The sequence below is a fragment of the Phragmites australis genome, chromosome 17 (genome assembly GCF_958298935.1).
Source record: "Phragmites australis chromosome 17, lpPhrAust1.1, whole genome shotgun sequence".
NCBI lineage: Eukaryota > Viridiplantae > Streptophyta > Magnoliopsida > Poales > Poaceae > Phragmites > Phragmites australis.
The window spans coordinates 14,472,324-14,495,321 of record NC_084937.1 but is presented as its reverse complement, the minus strand read 5'-3'; the positions used below and the strand labels follow the sequence as shown (position 1 = coordinate 14,495,321).

The window sequence follows — 22,998 nt, the reverse complement described above, 5'->3', positions numbered from 1 at the left end:
AAGTCACAACGGCAGCGGTCTTCACCTTGTTCTCAGCACCTTCTTAGGATCGGATTAGAAGATGTGGGGGAGAGATCAAGCCAGATGTGGGAATTGTGATCGCACGTTGCATGGGACTCCCCCTTTAGTTTTTATAGTGCAGCATAAGGTGGGATCGCAACCATTTGTTGTTTGGCCTCCCGATCAGAGAGCTGGAGAGGGAATTGACTCTTTCTCTTTCCCGGTCATGTTAGGGATCACGTCAATGCATAAGACCGAGATCCATTCCGACATACTTAGCCCATCTTATCGATTGGCTACCATTCAAATTGTCCTAGTTTAAAAAAGCCAGAACAGATTGATAGACGACTTCTAATTCTTTACTTTCAGTTCTCCGGCACCTTACACGGCTGAACATCCATTCGCAAAAATTATGTTACTTTGCTGCATGTAATTGATTTTTTTAAGAGTCAAATGGAAATGTGAGCTTCCTATATATCTTCTAGATGCAACAGCTTATAAATGATACACTTGCACCAGCTTCTAATCACCGAGCAGTTGATCAGTCATCACTACACCAAAAATTTTCTGACTCTGTGTCTCCGTCGCGTTAGCAATGGCTGTTGTCTCTTCGTCTCCAGAGACCCATGCGCGCCCTCACAAAGCCATCTTCCCTTTCATGGCCAAGGGCCACACCATCCCGCTCATCCACCTCGCCCACCACCTCCGCCGCCACGGCAACGCCGCCGTCACCTTCATCACCACCCCTGGCAACGCTGTCTTCGTTCGCGAGGGGCTGTCCGGCGCGGACGCGGCCGTCGTCGAGCTCGCCTTCCCAGCCGACGTCCCTGGCATCCTGCCGGGCGTTGAGAGTGCCGAGGGCCTCACGTCCATGTCCTCCTTCGCCATCTTCGCCGAGGCCACGTCCCTGCTGAAGCCACAGCTCGAGGCGTCCCTAGCCAGGATGCAGCCGCCCGCCAGCCTCCTCGTTGCCGACCCGTTCCTGTACTGGACCAACGCGTCGGCGGCAAGGCTCGGCGTCCCGAAGGTGTCGTTCTTCGGCATCTCAGCGTTCGCGCAAGTCATGCGGGAGCTGCGGGTGCGCCACGACCCGTGTGCCACGTTACGGCACGGCGACGTCGATGCCGACGGCAACCCAGCCACCTTCACGATGCCGGAGTTCCCGCACATCAAGCTCACGTTCGAGGACTTCATGGCGCCCTTCGGCGACCCGGCGTCCATAGGACCCATGCTGGAGCTCGACGGCAAGCTGGGCAAGGCCATAGAGGAAAGCCAAGGCCTCATCATCAACACTTTCCATGGCCTAGAGACCCCGTACGTTGAGTTCTGGAACCAGCACGTCGGGCCCAAGGCCTGGCCCGTCGGACCGCTCTGCCTCTCCCAGCCAGCATCTGCGCCAAGTGATGCCCCGCCCTCGTGGATGGTGTGGCTTGACGACAAGGCGGCCGCTGGGAGGGCCGTGCTGTACGTCGCCCTGGGAACGCTAGCCGCGATCTCAGAGTCACAACTGAAAGAGGTCGCGGACGGGCTGGAGCGGGCCGATGTGGACTTCGTGTGGGCTGTTAGGCCCGAGAACGTCGACCTCGGTCAGGGTTTCGAGGAGCGTACAAAGGGTAGGGGCTTGGTGGTGAGAGAATGGGTGGAGCAGCTGGAGATCCTGAAGCATGGCAGCGTGCGAGGGTTCTTGAGCCATTGTGGGTGGAACTCGGTGCTTGAGAGTGTTGCCGCCGGCGTGCCGTTGGCCGTCTGGCCCATGCATGCCGACCAACCTTTCAATGCAAAGTTCATAGTCGATGAGTTGAAGATCGCAGTCAGAGTTCAGACAAGTGATGGGACGATTAGGGGTTTGGTCACGAGCGAGGAGGTTTCGAAAGTGGTGACGGCTCTGATGCTTGGCGAGGAAGGGTTGGAGGCGGCGAAGAATGTGGCGGAGCTGTCAGCGCTCGCTAAGGAGGCCATGGCGGAGGGAGGATCGTCATGGAAAGCAGTGGAGAACATGATCAGTGAGTTGTGCGTGACGAGCCTGCATGGGAAGGTAGAGGCGAGCCAGGAGCAGAAAGTGGATCTTTAGAATGTTTTTTTGAGTTCTTGGTTGTTTTAATCTTCCTGAGAAATAATTGGGTGGAGTGCAAGCAACTAATGTTTTGCTATGAACTACGAAGAAAATAACGTAAGTGTGTGAATTTTAGAAAAGGAAAACAAATTGTTGGCATGTGATGCATGTTTCTGATCTGAAGCATATAAAAAATTGAGAAATTCCGTTTAGTCTACTATGACATGTTTCGGCCAGTTGGAGCTAGCGTCGATCTAAAAGCACCACTTAAACGTTACGCTTCCGACTGTCCAAACTAAACAAATCAGCAGTCGGTCATCGTCATAAAGAAACATCATGAATAATTTATTTGTGATGACGACCTACCGTCTAAAGAAACATCATGCTTACACTTACAACAATGGAATTCCATGGCCATCAAAAGCACCGCATGCAGCCTACTGGCCCGTAGCTGATTTCACACCCTTGCAAACGATGGTTTTCTTGAGTGGCCAGTTTGGGGAGGTGGACAGGCTATTTCGAGAGCGAGTCTACTGTTGGTAAGTCAGGAATTGGGCTTTCAGAAGACATAGGTGGGCTGGGAAGGAGAAAATTGGCTCATGTTGCTTCTGATATTTGTTTGTTTGTTTTTTCATGCTCTTTTTTAGTTTTTTAATAATGGAAAGCAAGTTTCTGGCCTCTGCACTAAATGGTGCACACGACCTAATCATGTTTTTTTTTATGTATGGTTCATTGTGCATTTTTCTTTATTTGATGAGTGGAAGATTCTGATAAGAGTATCGATGAGTGATGAGGCAATTAGGAGTTCAAAAACGATAAGATTTAGGAGGCGGTGAGTGCTTTGATACCAAGCGAGGAAAGGGTGAAGGTGACAAAGCTATCGGCCTGTGCTAAGGAGGCCATGGTGGAGGCCTCGTCATGGACAGCAGGGGAGGATATGATTTTTGAGTTGTGTGTGACGAGCATGCTTTTAAATTAGAGGCTAGGAAGGAGGAGACAGTGGATGTTTAGCAGTTCTTTGTTCTTTCGTTTTTTAAGAAATAATTTGGTAGGAACTTACGCAACCCGGAGCTTAGTAGTTTCGTCGAAAGGAAATCATGTATGGAAATGTGTGTGAATCGTGAGAACGAATTTGTCTTGCAACCATCAAACACCTTGTACTTAAACATTTGCCACAACTATGTCAATGCGTGAAGAATTTATAAAATCAATGACCAGTTGTTTCTTTTCCTTCTTGAGAGGAAAATTTAGGCTTCATTCATTCATTCGTAGTGTTAAGAGGTACATGAAAGAAGTTTTGGGCCGTAGGAGCCCAATTGTGCTTCCCCGGTAAATGAGCTACATTGTTTGAAACTCTGCTTCATTTGAAAACTGATATCAATTTGTGGCCTGCTCTGGATCTCCTACAAGTACATATTTGAGAGCATTACAGTTTTATTGATTGTAAATTTACCCAATTTTATGGACACTAATAATTGCAAAAAATATCTTTTAAGATAATTGAATTATAAAACTTACCAACTAGAGAAGCACACAACATTGCAAAAGAAAAATATAGATAAAAGACAAGGCCTCTTGGAGAGAAATTTCATACTTTCTCCTTTTCGTGAGGAGCTGGATGAGGAAAAAAACTGCCATGTCCAGTTTTGTAGTGGAGATGGAACTAAAAAAGAACCATCCACTATTTTTATAGGAAATGAAATGACAGAATATCCAGCCTCTACATTGCGAGATGCGCACAACCTAACACTTATTACATGATACTATAGCAGCTTAAAGCTAACAGACAAAAAGAAACAACCTCAAATTTGTACATGCCAAAAGTACGAGAATTCCCAAGCATAATGTAGGCCCCGTTTGGGGGAGCTGAAGCTTTTCCAGAAGCTGCTGGTCCAAGAAGCTAGCTGGCTGGTCTGAGAAGTAGCTGGTCCGAGAAGCGCTGGTCTGAGAAGCTAGTCTGTTTGGCAACATAGCTTTTGGATACCTGGTGGGAGGGCTGAGTTGAATAAGTTTGGGTGGAATGTCTGAAATACCCTTAGGGATAATGAAGGCTATTTTTTTATGTCAGTCCAAAATTGCAAGCATCATAGTTTATAATTAAAACACACGAGAAAATGAACGGAACTTCTTCAAAAAATGTCAGAACTAAAAGAAGCAGGAGCAGCACATCCATTGTCAAAATTGGAGAACAGGTTCACCAAAAAAACAATCATTAAAGGCCCAAATGATTCAACCTGTTCGACAGCTTCCACCAGCACATCAAAAAAATCATTAAAGGCCCAGATCATTCAACTTGTTCGACGGCTTCCACCAGCACATCCAACAGAATCAGGAATTTGCACATACAAAATAATTAGTGCATTATCCTATTTCCATCTACTCTCTACCTGCCATCAATGAATTTGCAATAAAATCACGAAGTGCACACATATCACCATCATCTGATGATGTGCCATTGTAGTCTCCTCCCGATGAGTCAACTAGTGGGATGTATTCTTCATCTTCGTCGCACATCTCAAATAGTTCATCATTTAGAGCACTATCACGGATGAAGTTATGAAGTGACATGCATGCAATGATGATCTTCTTCTGCTTCTCAACTGGAAAACTTGGCATATGCAATAGAACTCGCCATTTCATTTTCAGCACACCAAAAGAACGCTCAATTACGTTACGAAGAGAGGAGTGAGCATGATTGAACACTTCTTTGAGTCCACTTGGCCTATGCCCCCCTTGAAACTCAGGTATATGATACTTGTGGCCTTTGAAGGGAGCTAGAAAACCTTTTTTATTAGGATATCCAGAATCAACAAGATAGAATTTCCCTACACGTAAAAATAATATGAGACAACAAATCAACATGACAAGGGCAAAAGTAATAGGTTTATTTGTAGGATCTATGTACCTTACCTTCAGGAGGATGTGGAAAAAAATCTAAGTATCGGCACAAAGAATCATTGAATACTCTAGAGTCATGCGCAGAACCAGGCCATCCCGCTACAAAAAATGTGAATCTCATATCAAAGTCACAGATAGCCATCACGTTCTGTGTCGGATATCCATGACGACCAATGTGTGGGATCATCTCAGTTGCTGGCACAACAACCCGTATATGTGTGCCATCTATTGCACCAATGCAATTGTTGAAGTAGGGAGAAAAAACGAGAATCTTTAACCCTTGGGTGAATTGTTGTAAAATGTGCATCTTTTGGTTTTATATTGTCCCCAGCTAACAAGTTGAGACATTCCAAGACTTCATTAAATTTCCGACTAATTGTTTCAGTTGATCGCTTGAATATGTTCTCAACTTGAAGAAATGACTGAGGACCACCACACATCCATAAAAACATCCCTAGAGCTTCAACAGAACCCATCACTCTTGTGGATTTAAGTCCATAATTTTCAACCAATGTTGCATGCAACTTGTCAAAAACAGGACGATTCATACGAAACATGTTGTAGCAATCTCTGTTCACTTGTAGTTGATCAATGACCCATTGATACCCAGTTCGTCGTGGAGGGGGTCTCTCCTTTTTATTTAGATATTTATCATTATGGTTCATAGCAATAAGAGCAACTGTTGATCCTACTTGGAGTAATAAATCATCACTGTCACTCTCACTAGATGAATCATCGTGACTTTCACTTGATGAGCTCATCTACAAAAACAAAACAAATGGTCTTAAAGGTCAGCTGCAATAAGGGTCATAGAATTACACATAAGGTTCATCTAAAATTAAAAAGATAGCATTATAATACCATAACTTCAAACATTACATATATGGTTCAGCTAAAATTAAAAAAATAGCATTACAATACCATAACTTCAAACATTACATATATGGTTCAGCTAAAATTAAAAAGATAGCATTACAATACCATTACTTCAAACATTACATATGGTTCAGCTAAAATTAAAAAGATAGCATTACACATAAGGTTCTTACAGTACCATAATTTGAAACATTACATATATGGTTCAGCTGAAATAAAAATGATAGCATAATATTAGGATACATCACATGATTGATCAAAAAGTCTAGTCCCTTTTCCTCTCTTCGTACATCCTCTTGAGCCAAGCCACCTTTCCTTCATTAGTTTTAAAGGATTTAAACACTGCACGGTATTCTTGCTTGATAAAAAGCTTGGTGGCCATAAAGTGTTCATCGCTTCCTTCATACCCGCATTCACGGCTTGTTCAATGAGCTCTATGATATCATCCTCAACCTTTTGAGCATTCTTCGTTTTGCCGGTAGAAATCACATCAATAAGACGTGTCACTTGCCTAACCATGGGATTCCTACCCTTCTTCTTGGGGTTTTGTGGAAGGTCATTATTAATCTTACGCTTTCCTCCCTTTTTTTCATCGTCTACAATGGTAGCATCATCTTCACCCTCCGTAGAATCATCACCAACCTCAATGGGAGCTGCATTTGTAGGAGCACCTGGAATGACCGAAGATGCACCCGTGACATTGATATGTTGAAACATAACTTCAAGCTCATCTAGGTTCTCCATAGGGCCATCACGAAACTTGCGATATTTGATGTTTTCCTGAAATAACAAAGTCATATTCTTATTAATCACAACATTCATGCATGGATTTGAAAGGGACAAAATTAAAAAAAAAACTTCAGATTTACATACCGCTATTTTGGCCTCCCACCATTCATCACTAGCTGTAATTATTCCCTTTTGAACGTCAAAACCAAGACCGGTTGCAGCCCTCTTCAAATCTAACCATAAGTTGTATTGTGCCTTCAATGCATCCCATTTGTTCTTCAGCTTGCCATGTGGATAGTGTTGTCGTTTAGTCCTTTCTTTGAATTTTTCCTCAAGGTTATTGTAGCCAATGGCACTCAAGATATTTCCCGGTCTATTCCCAGCTAGAGTTTCTTCCTTACATATCTCACAGAACACTCTCGTCGCATATGCATCCCAATTAGCTTTCGGCACCTTCACTTTATCCATCTAATTTACCGCAAATTACTATGAAATCAGCAAAACATATGGCAAGTGAGTAGCATACTGTTTACAAAACATTTGAGCTCACTGAAACATGCAAACTTTGACAAACTTATCCAGACTACACTATTATAAAAATAGTTTAGGATTTCTTAACCTTCATCTCTGCTTACAATTCAGTGTAAAATGCCTCAACTCAGTGTAAACTTGACAAATTTGCCGTTCAGTGTCACTTGCCCTGATACAAATTTTAGTTCAGTGTAATCTACAAACCTCAATGAGGAAATTTTTTTAGCATACATGTGCATCTTGCATATGCTCAGAAATGCTCAGTCAATGCTAATAAACTAGCATGGCAGGCGCATGGCAGGCATCTTCCATCGACAATTGCTCACAGCATGGCAGGCATACAAGGACGTGTAAAACCCACCTGGAGGCGAGGGGCAGCGGCGGTGGGGTCGGATGGCCGGAGGAGAAGCAAGGTTGGTCGTCAAATGGAAGGGCGGCGGCAGCGGTCGTCGATGGAAGGGGCGCGCAGTCGTCGATGGAAGGGGCGCGCAGTCGTCGATTGAAGGGCGGCGGGGGCGGTCGTCGACTGAACGGCGGCGGGGGCGGTCGTCGACTGAACAGCGCGCGAGGACGTCGACTGAAGGGCGCGCGGGTCGGCTGAACGGCGCGGTCGTCGACTGAACGACGCGGTCGTCGAGTGAAGGACACGCGAGGACGTCGACTGAAGGGGCGGCGACGGCGGTCCTCGATGGAAGGCGTGCGCGGTCGTCAATTGAACGGCGCGCGAGGACGTCGACTGCAGGGAGCGCGCGGGTCGACTGAAGGGCTGGCGCCGGCAGGACAAGGCGTCGGGGTCTCGGGAGTTCGGGAGGTGGAAGAGCACCGGCTAGATCTGGATCCATGGGAAGGGAGAGGAAACTGATATTTATACCAGTGGTATTGATGGGTAAATTCTTCTCAACTTTTAGGGGACGTTGGTAACCACAACCCGCAGAAGCTCGGGAAGCTGCCCTGGGGGAGCTTTTTGATTCCAGTACAAATGCTAGCTTTTGGAGATGGCGGATTGTGATAGAATCGGACCCGTTTGGCGTAGCTTATGCTTTTCCAGCTGCTGGGAGTAGCAGAAGCTGTGAAAAAGCTACCCCAAACAGGGCCGTAACATGTTGCTAAACCTCGGCTTATGCTTAGAGAAGAGCTCCATTATATTAGTCTCCAAACTGCGACACATCAACTTCACTGGACATATGCAATATGAATGGTTCGCCAAATATCGCGAGCAAATTGACAATCGAAAAAAGTGGTGAATTGTTTCATCATTGTTAAAGATCAACGTTTTTTTCTACCATTCCAATTAAGAAACATTAAGACCCCAAAATAACTAGATTTCGTAAACAAAAGACTAGAAGTAATTGATTAACTGTTGAATCCTTCCATTTCCGTATCAACAATATTACGTTGACGGCGAGCAATTTTGTTGTTGTTGAAGTACAGTACCAGGAACAAAAATTTCGACGCCCAGTGTACCACATTATGGACATTTAACAAACAGTAACCAAATTGAGTTAGTTAACGAAGCAATTTTCTTCTTCGTTTCTATTGTTCTTCCGGTGACCAACAAATTAGCACCGCTTGTTGACTTGTTGTTCAACAAGACTACATTCCGTTACTATTATACGGGTTATGAAAGGAACTAGTTGCATACAGCCATTTCATGTCCTGTACAACTGAGCATGCACAATGTGCTCCCAAACCACCACTTATACCAACCAGGGATTTCATCTGTTTAATTCTTTTTCTTTGATTTGCCTCAACAAAATAATTAAATTTGATCAACAACATAATATTAGTAACAAATCCAAAAAACTATCTTAAACTGAAAAGAGTACGAGGAGACAGGACTTTGTTAAATTCAGAAATGTAAGTGGATCGGAGATAGGCCAAAAGAAACGGTTGTGATGGCTCTAATCAGCAACGGTCCAAGTCATGTCTCCCTGGAAGATCCAGTGGCACACCTCGATCTCACCGGGTTTCCCACCGAGCGCGATGAACGCCCCGTGATTCGGGCTCCAATCAGACGTCTCAAGGTGGCAGATGGCCACGCCATGGTTGATCTTCCGGTTGGAATCGACGTCCAGGATGTCGGCCTCGTACAGCCGGACTCGTGGCACTGAGTGGCAGTAGTACACTAGGTACGGGAACAGGCTCTGGTGACACGACACGGACCGTGTCACGCCGCCGCCGGCGATGCCCGTGATCTTGCCGAGCCGGACGTCCCTGCCGCTGCCCACCGTGGACTCCGTGCTGCGCACAGCGATGTTGCTGCCCAGAATCTCCACGGCGAAGTCCAGCATGTCCTCGGCCGACGTCGTGCACCGCTTGGTCTCGCCCCGGCTGGGTGGGCGCGCGCACTCGGCCACCGTCGACTCCACAACCTGCCTCATTGCTGTGCCCCGTGGCGCTCCGAACAATGCCGACACGGCTTCCGCCTGGAAGGGTATCTTCGCGGCGATGTCCCTCGGCAGGAACGCCCGTGGCGGCATCTTGTCGCTGATGTCCGGCATTGGCATTCGGTTTCCCATCATGAGGTCTCTCTCCCGGAAGAACTTCCCTGGCTCTGGCGACCACTTCGTCAGCCGGTGCCCGGGCGCCGTTGCCGCCGCGGCCGTCTTCGATACCTCCATCTTTGACATGTTCTGGTACTCCTTGAACTCGACGCCTTCGTTGGAGTACGCCTTGAAAGTTGTGTTGTCGCCGGAGTAGTGCGTGAACCCGATGCGGTGGTTGGGGTTCGAGCCCTGGCCGTACCCCTTGAACGCCACGCTCCCGGGGTTGACCGAATTGCCGTAGCTGTTGAAGTCGGCGGCCGCGCCATTGGCGTTGTTCGCGTAGGACGTGAAGCTGTCGTCGCCGACGTTGGCGTCGTCCCTGTACCCCTTGAACTCGTCGACGCCGGCGTTGCTGCCGGAGGCGTAGCTCCGGAACATGTTCTCGGGCGCGTTCCCCTCGAGGCCGTAGGACGTGAACGTGTCGTTGAAGTCGTTTGCCTTCTCGCCGTAGTTGATGAAGCCGGAAGCGATCGTGTTGGAGTTGTTGCCGTAGGTCTTGAAGGACTCGCCCGCACCGTTCGCGGTTTTGCCGTACCCGGTGAAGCTCTCGATGCCGGAGTTCGCGTCCTGCGCGTACGCCGCGAACTCGCGGGCCCGGCCGTTGCCTGTGGTGTCGTAGGTGGCGAAGGTCACGGCCACCGTGTTGGTCTGTCCGGCGTAGCCGGCGAACTCCCCGGCGCCGCCGGTGGCACCGGTGGTGTACGAGTTGAAGCTGGACGTCCCAATGTTGTTCTCAGCCTCGTAGCCCGTGAAGGAGTCGTTCCGCCCCAACGAGCCCTTGCCATACCGCCGGAACGAGTCGACGGGGTTGCTCTTCGCCCTCGAGTAGAGAGCGAACTGGTCGGCGCCGCCGCCTCCACTGTTACCGTAGCTGCTGAAGTTGCCGTTCTCGTAGTTCTTGAACGGCGCGGCGGCGCCAGCACCGCCAGAGGCGGCGGCGGCACCCTCCACGGTCGAGGAGGACGCCGACCAGGACGCCGCTGGGGTCGAGGGGCAAAGCAGGGACGCTGCGGCACAGAAGTCACGGAGGCGGGAGGCAAGCTTGCCCGCGGAGGCCAGGGTGGAGAACGTAGCGGCGTCCGGCGCCGAGAGCGGGGAGAGCTTGGCAAAGAAGAAGGCCGGGTGCGGGCGGTTGCTGCGCACCTTCCGGCTCCAGTACCGGATGAACGCCGCCTTCGCCGTGAACGGGTTCACGGGCAGCGACCACGCCGGTATCAGCCGTGGCAAGCCTCGTGGTAGCGTCGGCGTGGGCGGCGACGGAGCAGGGGACGGGGGGATGGCGTTGGACGACGGTGGAGGTGAAGGTGGCGGGGTTGTACGTGTCAGAGGACAGAGGAGTAGCAGAGTGGTGATGCTCAGGAGGAGGTGAGCGGGGCGAGGGGACGCCATTGTTGCGGGTTGCGGTCAGGGGCTTTGGAAGCGAGGAGTTGGGGTGTGCACAGATATTTATAGGAGCAGGGAAGTTTGGACTTTGGAGGGAGGGCCAAGGGGCGGGACGTGTGAAATAGGTGGCCGAACTTGGGATGTGGTAGTGTTGAAATTTGTACCTGCACACTGATGCCATGCATTGGACGGGTCAGAATACAGAAGAGGTGATACTCTGTTCAAACTGAGACTCTTCAAGTCCAAGCCTGAACTGTGAGTCTTGGGAGTTTCTTTTTTCACATTTGAGCAACATAATTTGCATCCTCCCGGGCTTGCCTTGAATTTGCAGTCTGCATTGTGAAACAATGGACTTGCTCATCTATCTATAACATAACATATATCAAAGTCCAAGAATCGGCAGCTTCTCAAGGGTCTGATTCCTGTAGCTAACATATATTAAAGGTCCAAAACAACGGCCTCCCGAGTTTGGGACGTTATTGTAGCTACTGTAGAAGTGGGTCCTGCTTATGTATATGTATAAAAAATGGATACATATAATTTCATTTTTAGGAAATTCCAGAAAAAAATGTCGAAATAAATATTAGTTGTATTGATAAATCAATTGAAATAATCTAAAATGCAAAGAAAAATATCTAAAACGCAAAAAAATATTAAACAAATTTGTTAGGTTCTTATTACTTTCTTCTACATGTTAAAATTATGTGCATGCATGAAAGTACTATTGTTTTCCCTATAATTAAATGAATGTGTTAAATACTAATAAATTCATAAATAAATATTGAGATGTCCAAAATTAGTGAATCTAATTTTTTTAGTTTTCTTTTGTCATGCTCTGTGCAAAAAAAAAATGGGCGCGGCGTAGGCACGCCAATCAACCTAGTAGCTTTAATTGTCACTGTATCGTGGGCTTCATGGAGTAGCTGAAGGATTATTACATGCCAATGCAAATACCAACTAAGTATTCAGGTATGATAATCGCTCACAGCCAGTGGCGGAGCCAGGAATAAACCATAGGGGGCAGAGAACAAGACCAATTTTGTGGATCAAAATTTTCACTTAATCTAATGATAATCAACAAGTACACAAGTGCTAGAGTAATAAGAGTTAGTAGAATTTGATGAAAGCATTAAGGATAACTTCATGACACATTGCTCATAGGTTCATCTCTTTTTCTTTTGAAGAATGAATAAATGGGTTTCTGAGTAACCATTGCCACCTAAATAAAAGAAATTACCAACTAGTCATTAATTGCTAAAGAAACAAATCACATGAACTCAGTCATGTATGAACTATGAAATTAGGTCTAATAAATGGGTTTGGGAATTTGGAGAAGAAGGAGAACCTGGATGGCGGTCGCGGCCAAGCAGCCTTGTGGCGTTGCGGTTGGGGCGGGGCGCAATGCCGTCGCTGGGGAATCGTGGCAGCTGAAGAGCTCGGAGGTCGGCAAAGGTGACCGAGGAGGCCGTCAATGGCTCCAGCGGTCAAGCCTGCCTAGATGCGTCGAGCGAATGCGACGCTGTGAGCTCCTACATCCCCAATTCTGTGAGTCCACCGGGGAATCGCAGTGGCCGGCGAAGCCGACCGCGGAGACCATCAATGGCTCAAGTGGTCAAGCCTTGATGTGTTATGCGAGTGCGAAGCTACGAGATCTCTGATCTTGATCCCCAATTATGTGACGACGTGAGGTTAGAATGGAGATGTGCATTCGTGTCATCGTGTGAGACTAGGCTTGCCACCTGTGACCTATGTTTGCTTCTACATGGCCGCGGCCCGCGGGCTAATTTTTTGTGCAGATTGTGGGCTGGATTAGCTGCCAGCCAGATTAACTGCAAATTGCCTTTTCACTCTTCAAAAAATGTTGCACAGTAGGGGGGGGGGGGCGGAGCCTAGGTTGGCCGATGCCTGGCTCCGCCCCTGCTCGCAGCATGTTGTCGTACATGCTACAGTACCAACCCGTCTGAGAGCAAGCTAGCTGGCTATGTTGTTGGCTCAGCAATAACAAACTGACAATGACAAAGATATATCTATAGGAATAGTCCTACAATAGTTGTGCAAGGGTAAGCACCCAACTTTAAAAGTGGGAAACCTCTTATCTCATAGGCTGGCTTTTGGGATGCAGAAAAACCCTTTCATCCTACAATATCCATAAGCTCTAAGTTTCTTCTGTTTTGCAGAGAATTTTAAGCTAGAGATTGGTGATCATTTTTTTTAGGACGTGCATGGCACATATTTTCATTAAGAGAAGATTGGCGACCATGAATGTATAACGCATATATGACATCTTAGGTGCATATTTATAGAAGGTAGTGATATTGATACAGTTTACACGGGGTCGGTTGTTAACACATTTCTCTTTCTTGCAATTGCCAAACATTTCAGAAAGAACTGTTTATATATCTGACAATCCTTCAATTTTTAAACCTATAGCGCATCCAAGAGACAAGTTTTTCCATCGCTTACCCGATTTTAGGGTTTTGGATCATGTGTTGATATTCGATTTTAGTCTATATACATGTGTTGGCACAAAAATATGGATCCTCGCGCCAACACACGAGCACCTCGTGTGCAATCCGCAGTGGCACACGCAGGGTGTACAACAGCGGGGGTAACTATTGCTCTTTCACGGCAACGAGCGATCGATTTACGAGCAAATTGGTAAATGATAACTAACCCGGCGAGCAGCACCTTAGAAGCCCAGTCTGGCACTGCGGCGACAGATCTTCGTCACCAAATCGCACCTGGAAGGGACCTGTCAGGGCACAGTTAGCCAACGGCTTGTCCTTGGTCGTTGAGATCAAGAACGAGTAGCAGCAGAAGGAGGAAGAAGTAGGAACATGACTATATGAGCTAGGAAAAAGACGAAAGATAATGTAAACTGTGTTTGATCGATTGGTTGATATCCTTAATTGATAATGACCCTCTCATATTTAAAGGGCAGCAGATCTTAGTCATAATAGATCAGAACTCCTAATTCAAACTGAACAAGACTTATAGATATAATTCGGCTATGCCTACCTGATCTCTAAACTCTCTATAACAAACATATATTTCCTATTTGAACACGTAAAACTCCCATATATCTACCCAAATACGCTTTAATGTAGTTCGGCCTCCTTTGATTCGATCAACTCTTTCATCTGTCCGGAGACCAACTGCAGGAATAAACTATTATTACTGGTCGCCTGGTCATTGGTTATAACCACTGATCGTGTTCACTGGTTTGAATTTACTATTTACTGGTCTGAAATCACTGTTTACTATTCTGAAATCACTATTCACTAGTCAGAATTACTGTTCACTGTTTGCTGGTCGGGCACTATTTACCTGATCGGTCACTATTTATCTGGTCGCTTTATTGTTCATCCGGTCGTGATACTGTTTATATGATCGTGGTATTGTTCATCTAATTACGGTACTGTTTATCTGATCATCCATTAAGCTAGTCGTTGCCGCAATGATCACTATAAATATCAAATCTTATCATCAACAACATGAAAATAGATGCATTATACATTTAAATAATATACACACACAACTCCAAATTTTAGACAACCCAGTTACAAGGCTGATTCTCACATACTCAATACAAGGTCAGGTACCGAGCGAGTAATTGGTTACTGAGTTTTAACATCCCCTGTGTCTGCAATAGATAAGATCTTGCCCCCTCTACTGAGTTTGTTGACCTCAACGTCAATGTAGACTGCACGGAATTGTGGTATGACCAAAACTTCTAGATAGACTCTGGTATTTCCTGGAGCTCACAGCAACTCGCTAGATTTAAAAACATAAGAAATTTGAGGGTGCCTAGATATTTTGGTAATTGCTCGAGCCTGGAGCAACCTACCAAGTTTAGATCTTCCAAACTTTCCAAGTTACCAAGTTGATGAGACAATTATTGAAGCTTGGCACAATATGATAGGTACAACAGCCGAAGCTCATAAAAATAAAAACTCAACCGACCTAGAAGCAGTTAGGTGACATTATAAATATAAAAAAATAGACATTAAATTTGTGTTAAAAGGAACTTGAAACTTGATGATCTAGACATACATTCACATCCTTAACCAACTAAACCAGACTCGGTGCTTTAACCGAAGCACATGAAGACTGCAAAGATATACAGGTAACTCACCAATCCCTAGACAGCATGACAAGTTGAGGTGCTTTAGGGTGTGTTTGTTTGTTCGCATGAGGTTTTGTAGAGCTGCATCGTATATTCTGGATGAGGGGAAGCAGGTTGAGGGGATCCGTATTCTGGGGAAAAAGTATGTTTGGTTGGTTGGATGAGCGGATGCAGGTTGAATTTAAGTTTGTGTTTGATAGGTTGAATCTGAAGCTGCATGAAGGAGCTCGTTGTCGCTGACGAGTGGGCCCAGCTGCATCCGGCGAGCCAGGGCGGCAACTACGGCCGAATCGGACGCACGCGTGGATGCAGCATCTGACCGTATGCCTACACCCACGCGTGCAAGGCTGCTCTGGTCATCCGCCCATCCAAACATTCGTCTCAGTCATCCTATACGTCGAACATTGCACCGAGGGTCAGAGGCAACTTCTCAAGTTTGTCACATTGTCCTTGTAGATTGAAATATTTTAAATTCTGAAATCTTCCGATGAATAAGGGTATCACTTCAATGCAAGTTTTTGCAAGATCCAAAGACTCAAGGTTTGTCGAGCAACTAATTTCATTAGGTAATGCTTTAATTCTCGAGACCAAAACATTGAGGTATCTAAGATGTAATATTCAAACATTAAAAGTTCATTTGGATAAAACTTTTTCCGTTAAGATCCTAGTGTTTTTTGAGGGTATCCATAGGGCAACTTAGAAGCTCCTTTAGAAAGCAACAGGGAGCCCGCATCTCGTTACAGTCTGTTTTCACGGGAAACTGCACCTATCTTGATAGGTCGGGATTCTCTCCCCCGCATCAGGAATGGGATCCAGTGACTTCAAATCATTGTGCACCATTAAATTGTAAATCCACGTATCAGATTTTAATGCTACAGAACATTATGAACAGTAAAAATCGGCGAAGTTGATACTGTATATTACTTCCTCTGATTACAAATGTAAGTTATTTTAGACTAAGTGCACAAGGATTAAGAAAGCATATCAAATAACTTTATTATTATTTATTTATTCTATATTGGAAAAGATAACTTATTTATTTGTGAGAGTGATAGTATTTATTAAATAAGGGTAAGATTGGAAAAAATTATAAAAGTTTGAGAATAATTTATATTTAAAAAATAGTTGAGAGGGCAAAAACTATATTTGTGAGAGTAGAGTACTACGATTCTTTGCTATAGCATTTTCTGTTCGTGTTCGCGAGTCGCGATGGCCACCGCCATCTCCACCTCGACGGCCGCCGCCTCTACGCCAGAGAAAGGGAGATGGCGGAGAGCCCTAGATCCTCCCCGCGGCGGCAGGCAGCGGCTCCCAAAGACGGCGCTGGCCTGCTCAGCCCGCGGTTCCGGTTGGCCGCCGCGCTGGCAGGGTGGGACGAGGAGTCCGTCCTCCTCGCGACGCTCGTCGTCGAGGACAACCCCGTCCTGGAGTCCCGCCGCAAGACCTGGTCCTCCACCTCCGCCGGTGGAAGCACCGGATCCAGCACGAGGTGCTCCTCCGCTCGATGCTCGCCTGTCCAAAGAAGCCAAGGCAGCTGCCGTGTACTCCTCTGACTTGAAGCGTGCTGCCCAGACTGCATAGGCGATCGCAGCAGCTTGCGATGTATCCAAAGTATGAACATGCTGGAACAGCTTGTATCCAATGTTTCTCGCTGCATGAATTACTGCTTGGTTGCCTAAAAAGATGAATTGTTTGTTTGTTTCAGGTTGTGTTTGATCAGGCGCTAATAGAAAGGCACATAGGAGATCTCCACGGTCTGAAGTTTGATGATGCTGTCAGAAGCAAGCCTGAAGCTTACACGGCTTTCTCATCTGTCAACAGGAACCAAGAAATCCCTGTAACTTGCTTCCATCCTCTTCTGAAGAACCTCTTTGTTTTAGTTGGTGAAAAGCGATAGCCATGTCGCCACAGGATTCACATTAGCAGAAATGCAGCATCAACCATTAGTCTTTGAAGAACATGCATTAGACACTTGTCATTTGGTCACATCCAGATGCTTACTGAAAATTTTGTGTCTCCATTGAATCCTTCCGAGTCAGTGAAAGAGCCCTCTTTCTGTTGGTTGCTGCTACTAGCTATTATAAATTTTCCCTTGTTTTTTGAATGTAATAAAATTTCTTGTTTCTCATATTATTGATTTTTCTGAATTTTCTCGATTTTTCTGATTTTTTTAGATCAGTTTTGTTCCCTGGGATTTCCATCCCCTTGATTCTCAAACAGCTGCAGGGGAAAAAACCCGAGCAGGAATATCCCCCTAGAGAAATGAACTCAAAAACCCCCAAGGGATCTCCTTCCCTAGGATTCCCTCCCCTTGCTTCCAAACATAACCTGAGGTATCTCAGTTTGCCATGCTTTTATTTAGATGGAGTTCAAGAAGCGTCTCAGTTGTCCATTTGTCGTTTACTTTTGCTATATCTAGGTGTGTGACCCGGTATAAGCAGTTTTATGTGCTTACTTTTTTTACCCTAGTCTTAATAAAATAGTAGAGCCACTGTCAATGATAATACTAGACTGTTTCGGTAAAATTAATGTTGATTTGAGTAATGATTGTCAAATGGTCAAGATCAAACAACTGACTGCCTCTTCTTCTAGGCCTCTAAATAGCAGCTAGGTGCAGCCGTGCATCAAAGACCCAACAGACATGGATAATACTCAGTAATTGTTGTCTACCGCGCTAAATGCAGCTGGTCCATCAATTGCTTCTGTTGTGATCAATGAGTCCAAACTTTGCAATAGTTTTAGAGATGATTTGGAAAACCGACAAAGAATTCTGAAGACAAGTACTTGGAGTACCGGTTAAATGCTCCGGTTCAAAGTGGAGAGAGGTGATCAGGACTTTGAAATCGCTGGTATATGATATTGAGGATATTAATAATTAATACTACCATTTGAAGGGAAGTTCAAAAAAACAAGAATTTCCTTCAAAAGGTAAACTCTATTCTAAATGTTTTATGGCATGCATTGATGATCTAAAGAAATTATGTTATGGGAAATTGGGAATGAAATGAAAAGGAAAGTATAGCTATCATAATATCTAACTCATGTACCAAACTTAAAGTTTGTAGATCTCAATAACCCATCTTTTCTAAATTAAGCTTTCTTTTATTTGGAATCTGTAATTTTTCTGCTGAAGCACGTAGAATCACTAGAAGACATGAAACTATAGATATGCTCAAGAATTGGCATCAAGACTCCTGAGTCGTTTTGTTGTCTCTTCTGGAATGAAGCTGTAAACTTGATGTCTTAAGTACCTAGGTCTGCATTTTATCAAAAATCCACTGTTTCATTTTGTTGAAAATGGCCTGATACATGTGTGACGTGTGTTGCATTACATTTAAACCAACACAAAAATGAACATCTTATATTTACATCAATTATCACATGGTGTAGCATGCCCACATAAGTTCTGTAGCTCTGTATCTACTGCATTTTTATTGTGTTTGGAGACATGTGCTTATCATAAAATAGCTCTGTATCACTGCATTTTTATTGATTTACCACTTGATATTTTTTTAGGTTTCATCATTGTTCTCTATGTCAAATCGTATTCTTTCAATGTTTAATCTGATTAGATAGATGAATTCTGTTGGAGATGAGCTGAGGAGGGTACAGGATCTCCTTCTATGTGTTGACACATTGATGAATTCTATGCCCAAGCAGATCAATCTATGTTCAAATACAAGTGGTGCAGTCGTTGGAAGGGTTGAGGATTTTCACAAGATCATGGCCATATTGATGCTAAAGAATTCTGAAGAGATTTATATTGTAGCTATAGTTGCTCCCGTTGGTTTCAGCAAGACTAGCCTTGTGAGACTGCTTTATTGTGCCGTAGGACAGAAAAGGAATTCCAATTAAGAATTTGGATTGACTTGTCTATATGCACAGTCGACCTTGAATTATTTTTGCAAGAGATTGTGTCAAATCCATGCAAGCAGATTGATGATAACTTGCAATTGAAGAATGTTGTCAAAAGCATACTTAGTGATCAAGATTGCTTGATTGCATTAGATGGCCTGCAGGGTGTGGATCAAAGAATAGCCGAGCTTAAGGATATGTTGATGACAGATCGAGATACACAAAGCAATATTGTAGTGACCACTCACAGTGAAACGGTCGCTAACATGATTGCCATAATAAATCCATATAGGCTGCCTGCTTTATCTGCTGACGACTGCTGTAAAATTGTTCTGAATACCATAATATGTCTTGATGATGATGGACTATTTATGGAAAATCGAGCAGAATTTATTGGATCAGTGCTAAGTACAGGACCAAAGTTTCCTGAAATCTGGCAGCTTGCTAAAGATGAAGAGATATGGAAGGTTGAGGACGATTTCTCCAATGTGCCACCATTGTTGCAGTCCTATAGATTGATCTATTATAAAATGCCACAAAATCTAAGGTTGTACTTCCTAGGGCATTAGGCATCAAAAGACAATCTCACTTGACAATGGTTGGCACTTGAACTGATTTAGACTGACCATAACACCTTGCCTTTCGAAGTTACTGTAGACCGATATGTTGAGGAGATGAAGGCACTATTTTTCCTTGATATGTTATTTTCTCACTTTCGTGTCTCTTCTTAAGAAGCCTTAATGAGTGCACATTCCCACATTCCATGAACAAAGAGGGAGGGGGCCTTTTTTTACCTTTCTGAACCAAAAGGGGCTCAAGTAAGCAATTTTCTCAATACATAATTGCTATAAAAATATAACTTCTCAAATTCGACCCATGCACAACATTACTGAAAAGATGAATCAAGAGACTAATAATATGAGCAATTGTTGTTCTTTTTCCCTTGGAGTAGTTCATAAATAATGCAAGAACACCATGATATGGACAGTTTACCAGTCTTTGCCCATAAATTTTGCGTTTGTTTATGTAGTGTATAATAGGTCAGATTGTTTGGAGTTAACAGTAATTCTGAGTTTGGGCTTAGCTAATTTTATTAACTGTATTTGCTTTTCAGTTTGCTGAAGAAAATCGTGAGATATTCCATATGCATTCATTGGCCTATGAACTTGCAAGATCTGTTGCTAGTAAAGAAATTATTGTAATTTCAGAAGGTTGTAAGGCTGCAGACATTAGATATTGTGACTATCGCTATGTGCACCTTTCTGTTGGTACCTTAAAATCAATAGATCGTAAAGATTGGCCTATTAAGGAAAGTTCATTGGCTCTGAAGAGCCATGATGCAGAATTGGAGCTTTTTGGCCAAATTATTTCAAAAAAAAAAAATTTCTTGTGTGTCTTGGATCTTAGAGGATGCTGCATGCAAGAAATACCCAATTGTGTCTTTCAGTGGAATCAATTGTATCTACCTTGATGTGTCAGGTCTGCCTCTTGCAAAATTCTTGCTCGGAAGAAACAGTTTTTAGTATCTAGAAACATTGAATATGTTTAATACCAAACTAGAAGAACTTCCTTATTCCATCAGCAATTTAAAGATGCTCAGCTTTCTATGTTTAAGAGGTTGTGACAAACTTTTATGCTTGCCAAACTCTTTTGTTCATTTGCCAAATTGTAGTTTATCCCCACCTCTTGTTCTCTATCAGATTCAAACAACAAACATGTTTCCATGGTAAGCATGTTATATATGTTTTGTGGGGATTCCTAAATTCTTAAGTACACTTTCCATGAAAAAATCGTTATAGGTGTCAAAGTAACTTACAAGAGTATTTTTTATTTTACTTTCAATGTATAAATAATTTTACTCAGGTTTAGCATGTTTGTGTGTTATTATCTTCTTGTGTAGTCACATCTTTGCACTTGGCTAGGCACAAGGGTTTGTTCTACTATAGTTTCGTATTAAAGTATAAAACTTGATATTAAACTCTAAAAGTTTTTAAATAATAACCAATAAATGATTGAACCAAGTATCTCTTAGTTCTCTTTCTCATCAATTTTTGTTCTCTGTCTTGTTTTTCCTATCCCTTTAAATACTCCTTACAAGCCAGATTTCTTGTATGTACAATTGTACCAATATGGTATTTGATGCTCTTTCTAATTATGCACTTGTGTTTCCAAAGGAAATTGAAGAATAAACAAACCAGACACATAGTCACCAGATTCCAAATCCTAACTTATCCTCCTGTGACTTAAGCTCAAATGCAGCGTTTGTACTAACTTCATCAGATATCTCAACATATGAGTATGCATCATCTAAAGGTGCAAAATAGGTATGATAGGTTATTCTATTTAGACTAGTACATATGAATGAAGTTCTTGTAATGTTTTTAGGTGATTATAGTGTCTGTCCTATTGACATCAGTTCAACTTACAATGCTGCTTGCCTGCTTCCACAACTACTAAGGTATTTTTCAAAGAAAAAATATGTTGTCATATGAAGATCAATATATTGTTCGTTAATGCAACTTATTGACTGGGGAATTGCAATGCTTTCACCATTCCGAGATTAAATATATATGGTTGTATTCAATCCGTGCATTAGAAATGGCAAAGTATCTAAAACTTGGATCCATGCTTTGATTTCTATTTTTTTTAGGGATTGGTTAGCAAGCTAGGACACCCACGAGCTGAAAGATTATCTATATTAGACATAAATGCACTCATCACATTTGTATTTTGTCACTTGAGATGTGAAGTCTTAAGAGTTTTTGGAATAAGTAAGTTTTTAGAATGGCTACAGTTGGCTGGGTATTTGTTTATTTGTGAGCATTGCACTGAGGTGAGCATGCCCTTTCAAATGTTCTATGAAATGACACTAAAATATCTGAAGATAACTTTGTGTGTAGCCATTCTAAAAACTTAACATCTCACATATATGTCTAATATAGATAACTTAACCTTTCAGCTCGTAGGTGTACTAACTTGCTAACCAATACCTAAAAAATACAGAAATCAAAGCATGGACCCAATATCCAGATACATTGCCATTTCTAATGTCAGAATGTCGTTCGGCCTTCGCAACGCCAGAGCAACCTTCGCACGATTGATAAGAAAAGTTCTCAGGATGCAATTGGACCACGACATAGCAGCTTACGTAGATGTCATCATTGTTCGCAGCTGACGCGAGGGAGACCATTGGGCAGATTTAGAGGAGACCTTTGCAAACCTTTGGGTGGCAGGCCTACACTTGAACCTAGAGAAGTGTGTATTCAGTGTCCATTTGGGCCAGTTACTGGGATGTCTGGTATCCTGAAGGGGCATCGAAGACAACCCATAGAAGATTCGGGCCAAATCAATCAAGAAAACATAACGCTTGGTCGAAAAGATGACCCGGTGAATCGCTTCATCCCTCGGTCAGTAGAAAAGAGTTTGCCTTTCCTTCGCATCCTTTGATGCTCAGACCCATTCAGATGGATTGATGAGAAGCAAACGACATTTAAGGCCTTGAAGGAACATTTGATAACACTCACCACCCTAGCCAGTCCAGAGCCCAGTGCCAGTTTATTGTTGTATGTTGCTATATCATCTTCAGCAGTCAACATGGTCTTGGTCCAAGAGAAGAAAACAAAGGAAGGTCTTTGGCAACTGCCGGTTTACTTTGTCTCGGAGGTGTTGAGTGGTCCGAAGGAGAGATACTCTTAGCTTGAGAAAATGTCATAAGCCATAATCATGGCGTCGCTAAAGCTGAAGCATTACTTCACAGCTCACCCGGTTAGAATCCCAACTTTGCACCCCTTGAAAGATATCTTCACAAATCGCAAAGCCACTGGGCACATAGGAAATGGGCCACCAAGCTCTCCCCGCTATGCGTCACCTGTCGCGCGCACAGCTATCAAATCCCAAGCCTTGGTGACTTTTTCGCTAATTAGACACCCGGTGCTGGAGGGCCAACTGATCCATAGCCTAACCCGATATGGACCTTATACACTTAGGGAGCTTGGGGACTT

The 22,998-nt window shown here is 44.1% G+C and overlaps 2 protein-coding genes and 1 long non-coding RNA gene across 3 annotated transcripts; 2 read left to right on the top strand and 1 right to left on the bottom strand.

The window, feature by feature from the left end:
- The first annotated feature begins 521 nt into the window (after positions 1-521).
- On the top strand, positions 522-2,255 carry LOC133897396 (UDP-glycosyltransferase 90A1-like). Its single transcript, XM_062338124.1, has one exon. The coding sequence runs from the start codon at positions 596-598 to the stop codon at positions 2,069-2,071; it is 1,476 nt and encodes a 491-aa protein (XP_062194108.1). The 5' UTR covers positions 522-595; the 3' UTR covers positions 2,072-2,255.
- Positions 2,256-8,988: 6,733 nt separating this feature from the next.
- Positions 8,989-11,022, bottom strand: LOC133896894 (BURP domain-containing protein 14-like). The gene has a single exon (XM_062337531.1). It carries the CDS (start codon positions 11,020-11,022, stop codon positions 8,989-8,991), a length of 2,034 nt encoding a protein of 677 aa, XP_062193515.1.
- A 5,315-nt stretch (positions 11,023-16,337) lies between these two features.
- Positions 16,338-19,675, top strand: LOC133897474 (uncharacterized). The gene is made up of 4 exons (XR_009905913.1): positions 16,338-16,753; positions 16,848-16,979; positions 17,735-18,070; positions 18,659-19,675. It is a non-coding gene; the product is annotated as an uncharacterized LOC133897474 (long non-coding RNA).
- The last annotated feature ends 3,323 nt before the right edge of the window (positions 19,676-22,998 follow it).

Excerpts from the sequence above, each read along its gene's own strand:
- LOC133897396 (XM_062338124.1), top strand. The coding sequence starts at position 596 with ATGGCTGTTGTCTCTTCGTCTCCAGAGACCCATGCGCGCCCTCACAAA.
- LOC133896894 (XM_062337531.1), bottom strand. The coding sequence starts at position 11,022 with ATGGCGTCCCCTCGCCCCGCTCACCTCCTCCTGAGCATCACCACTCTG.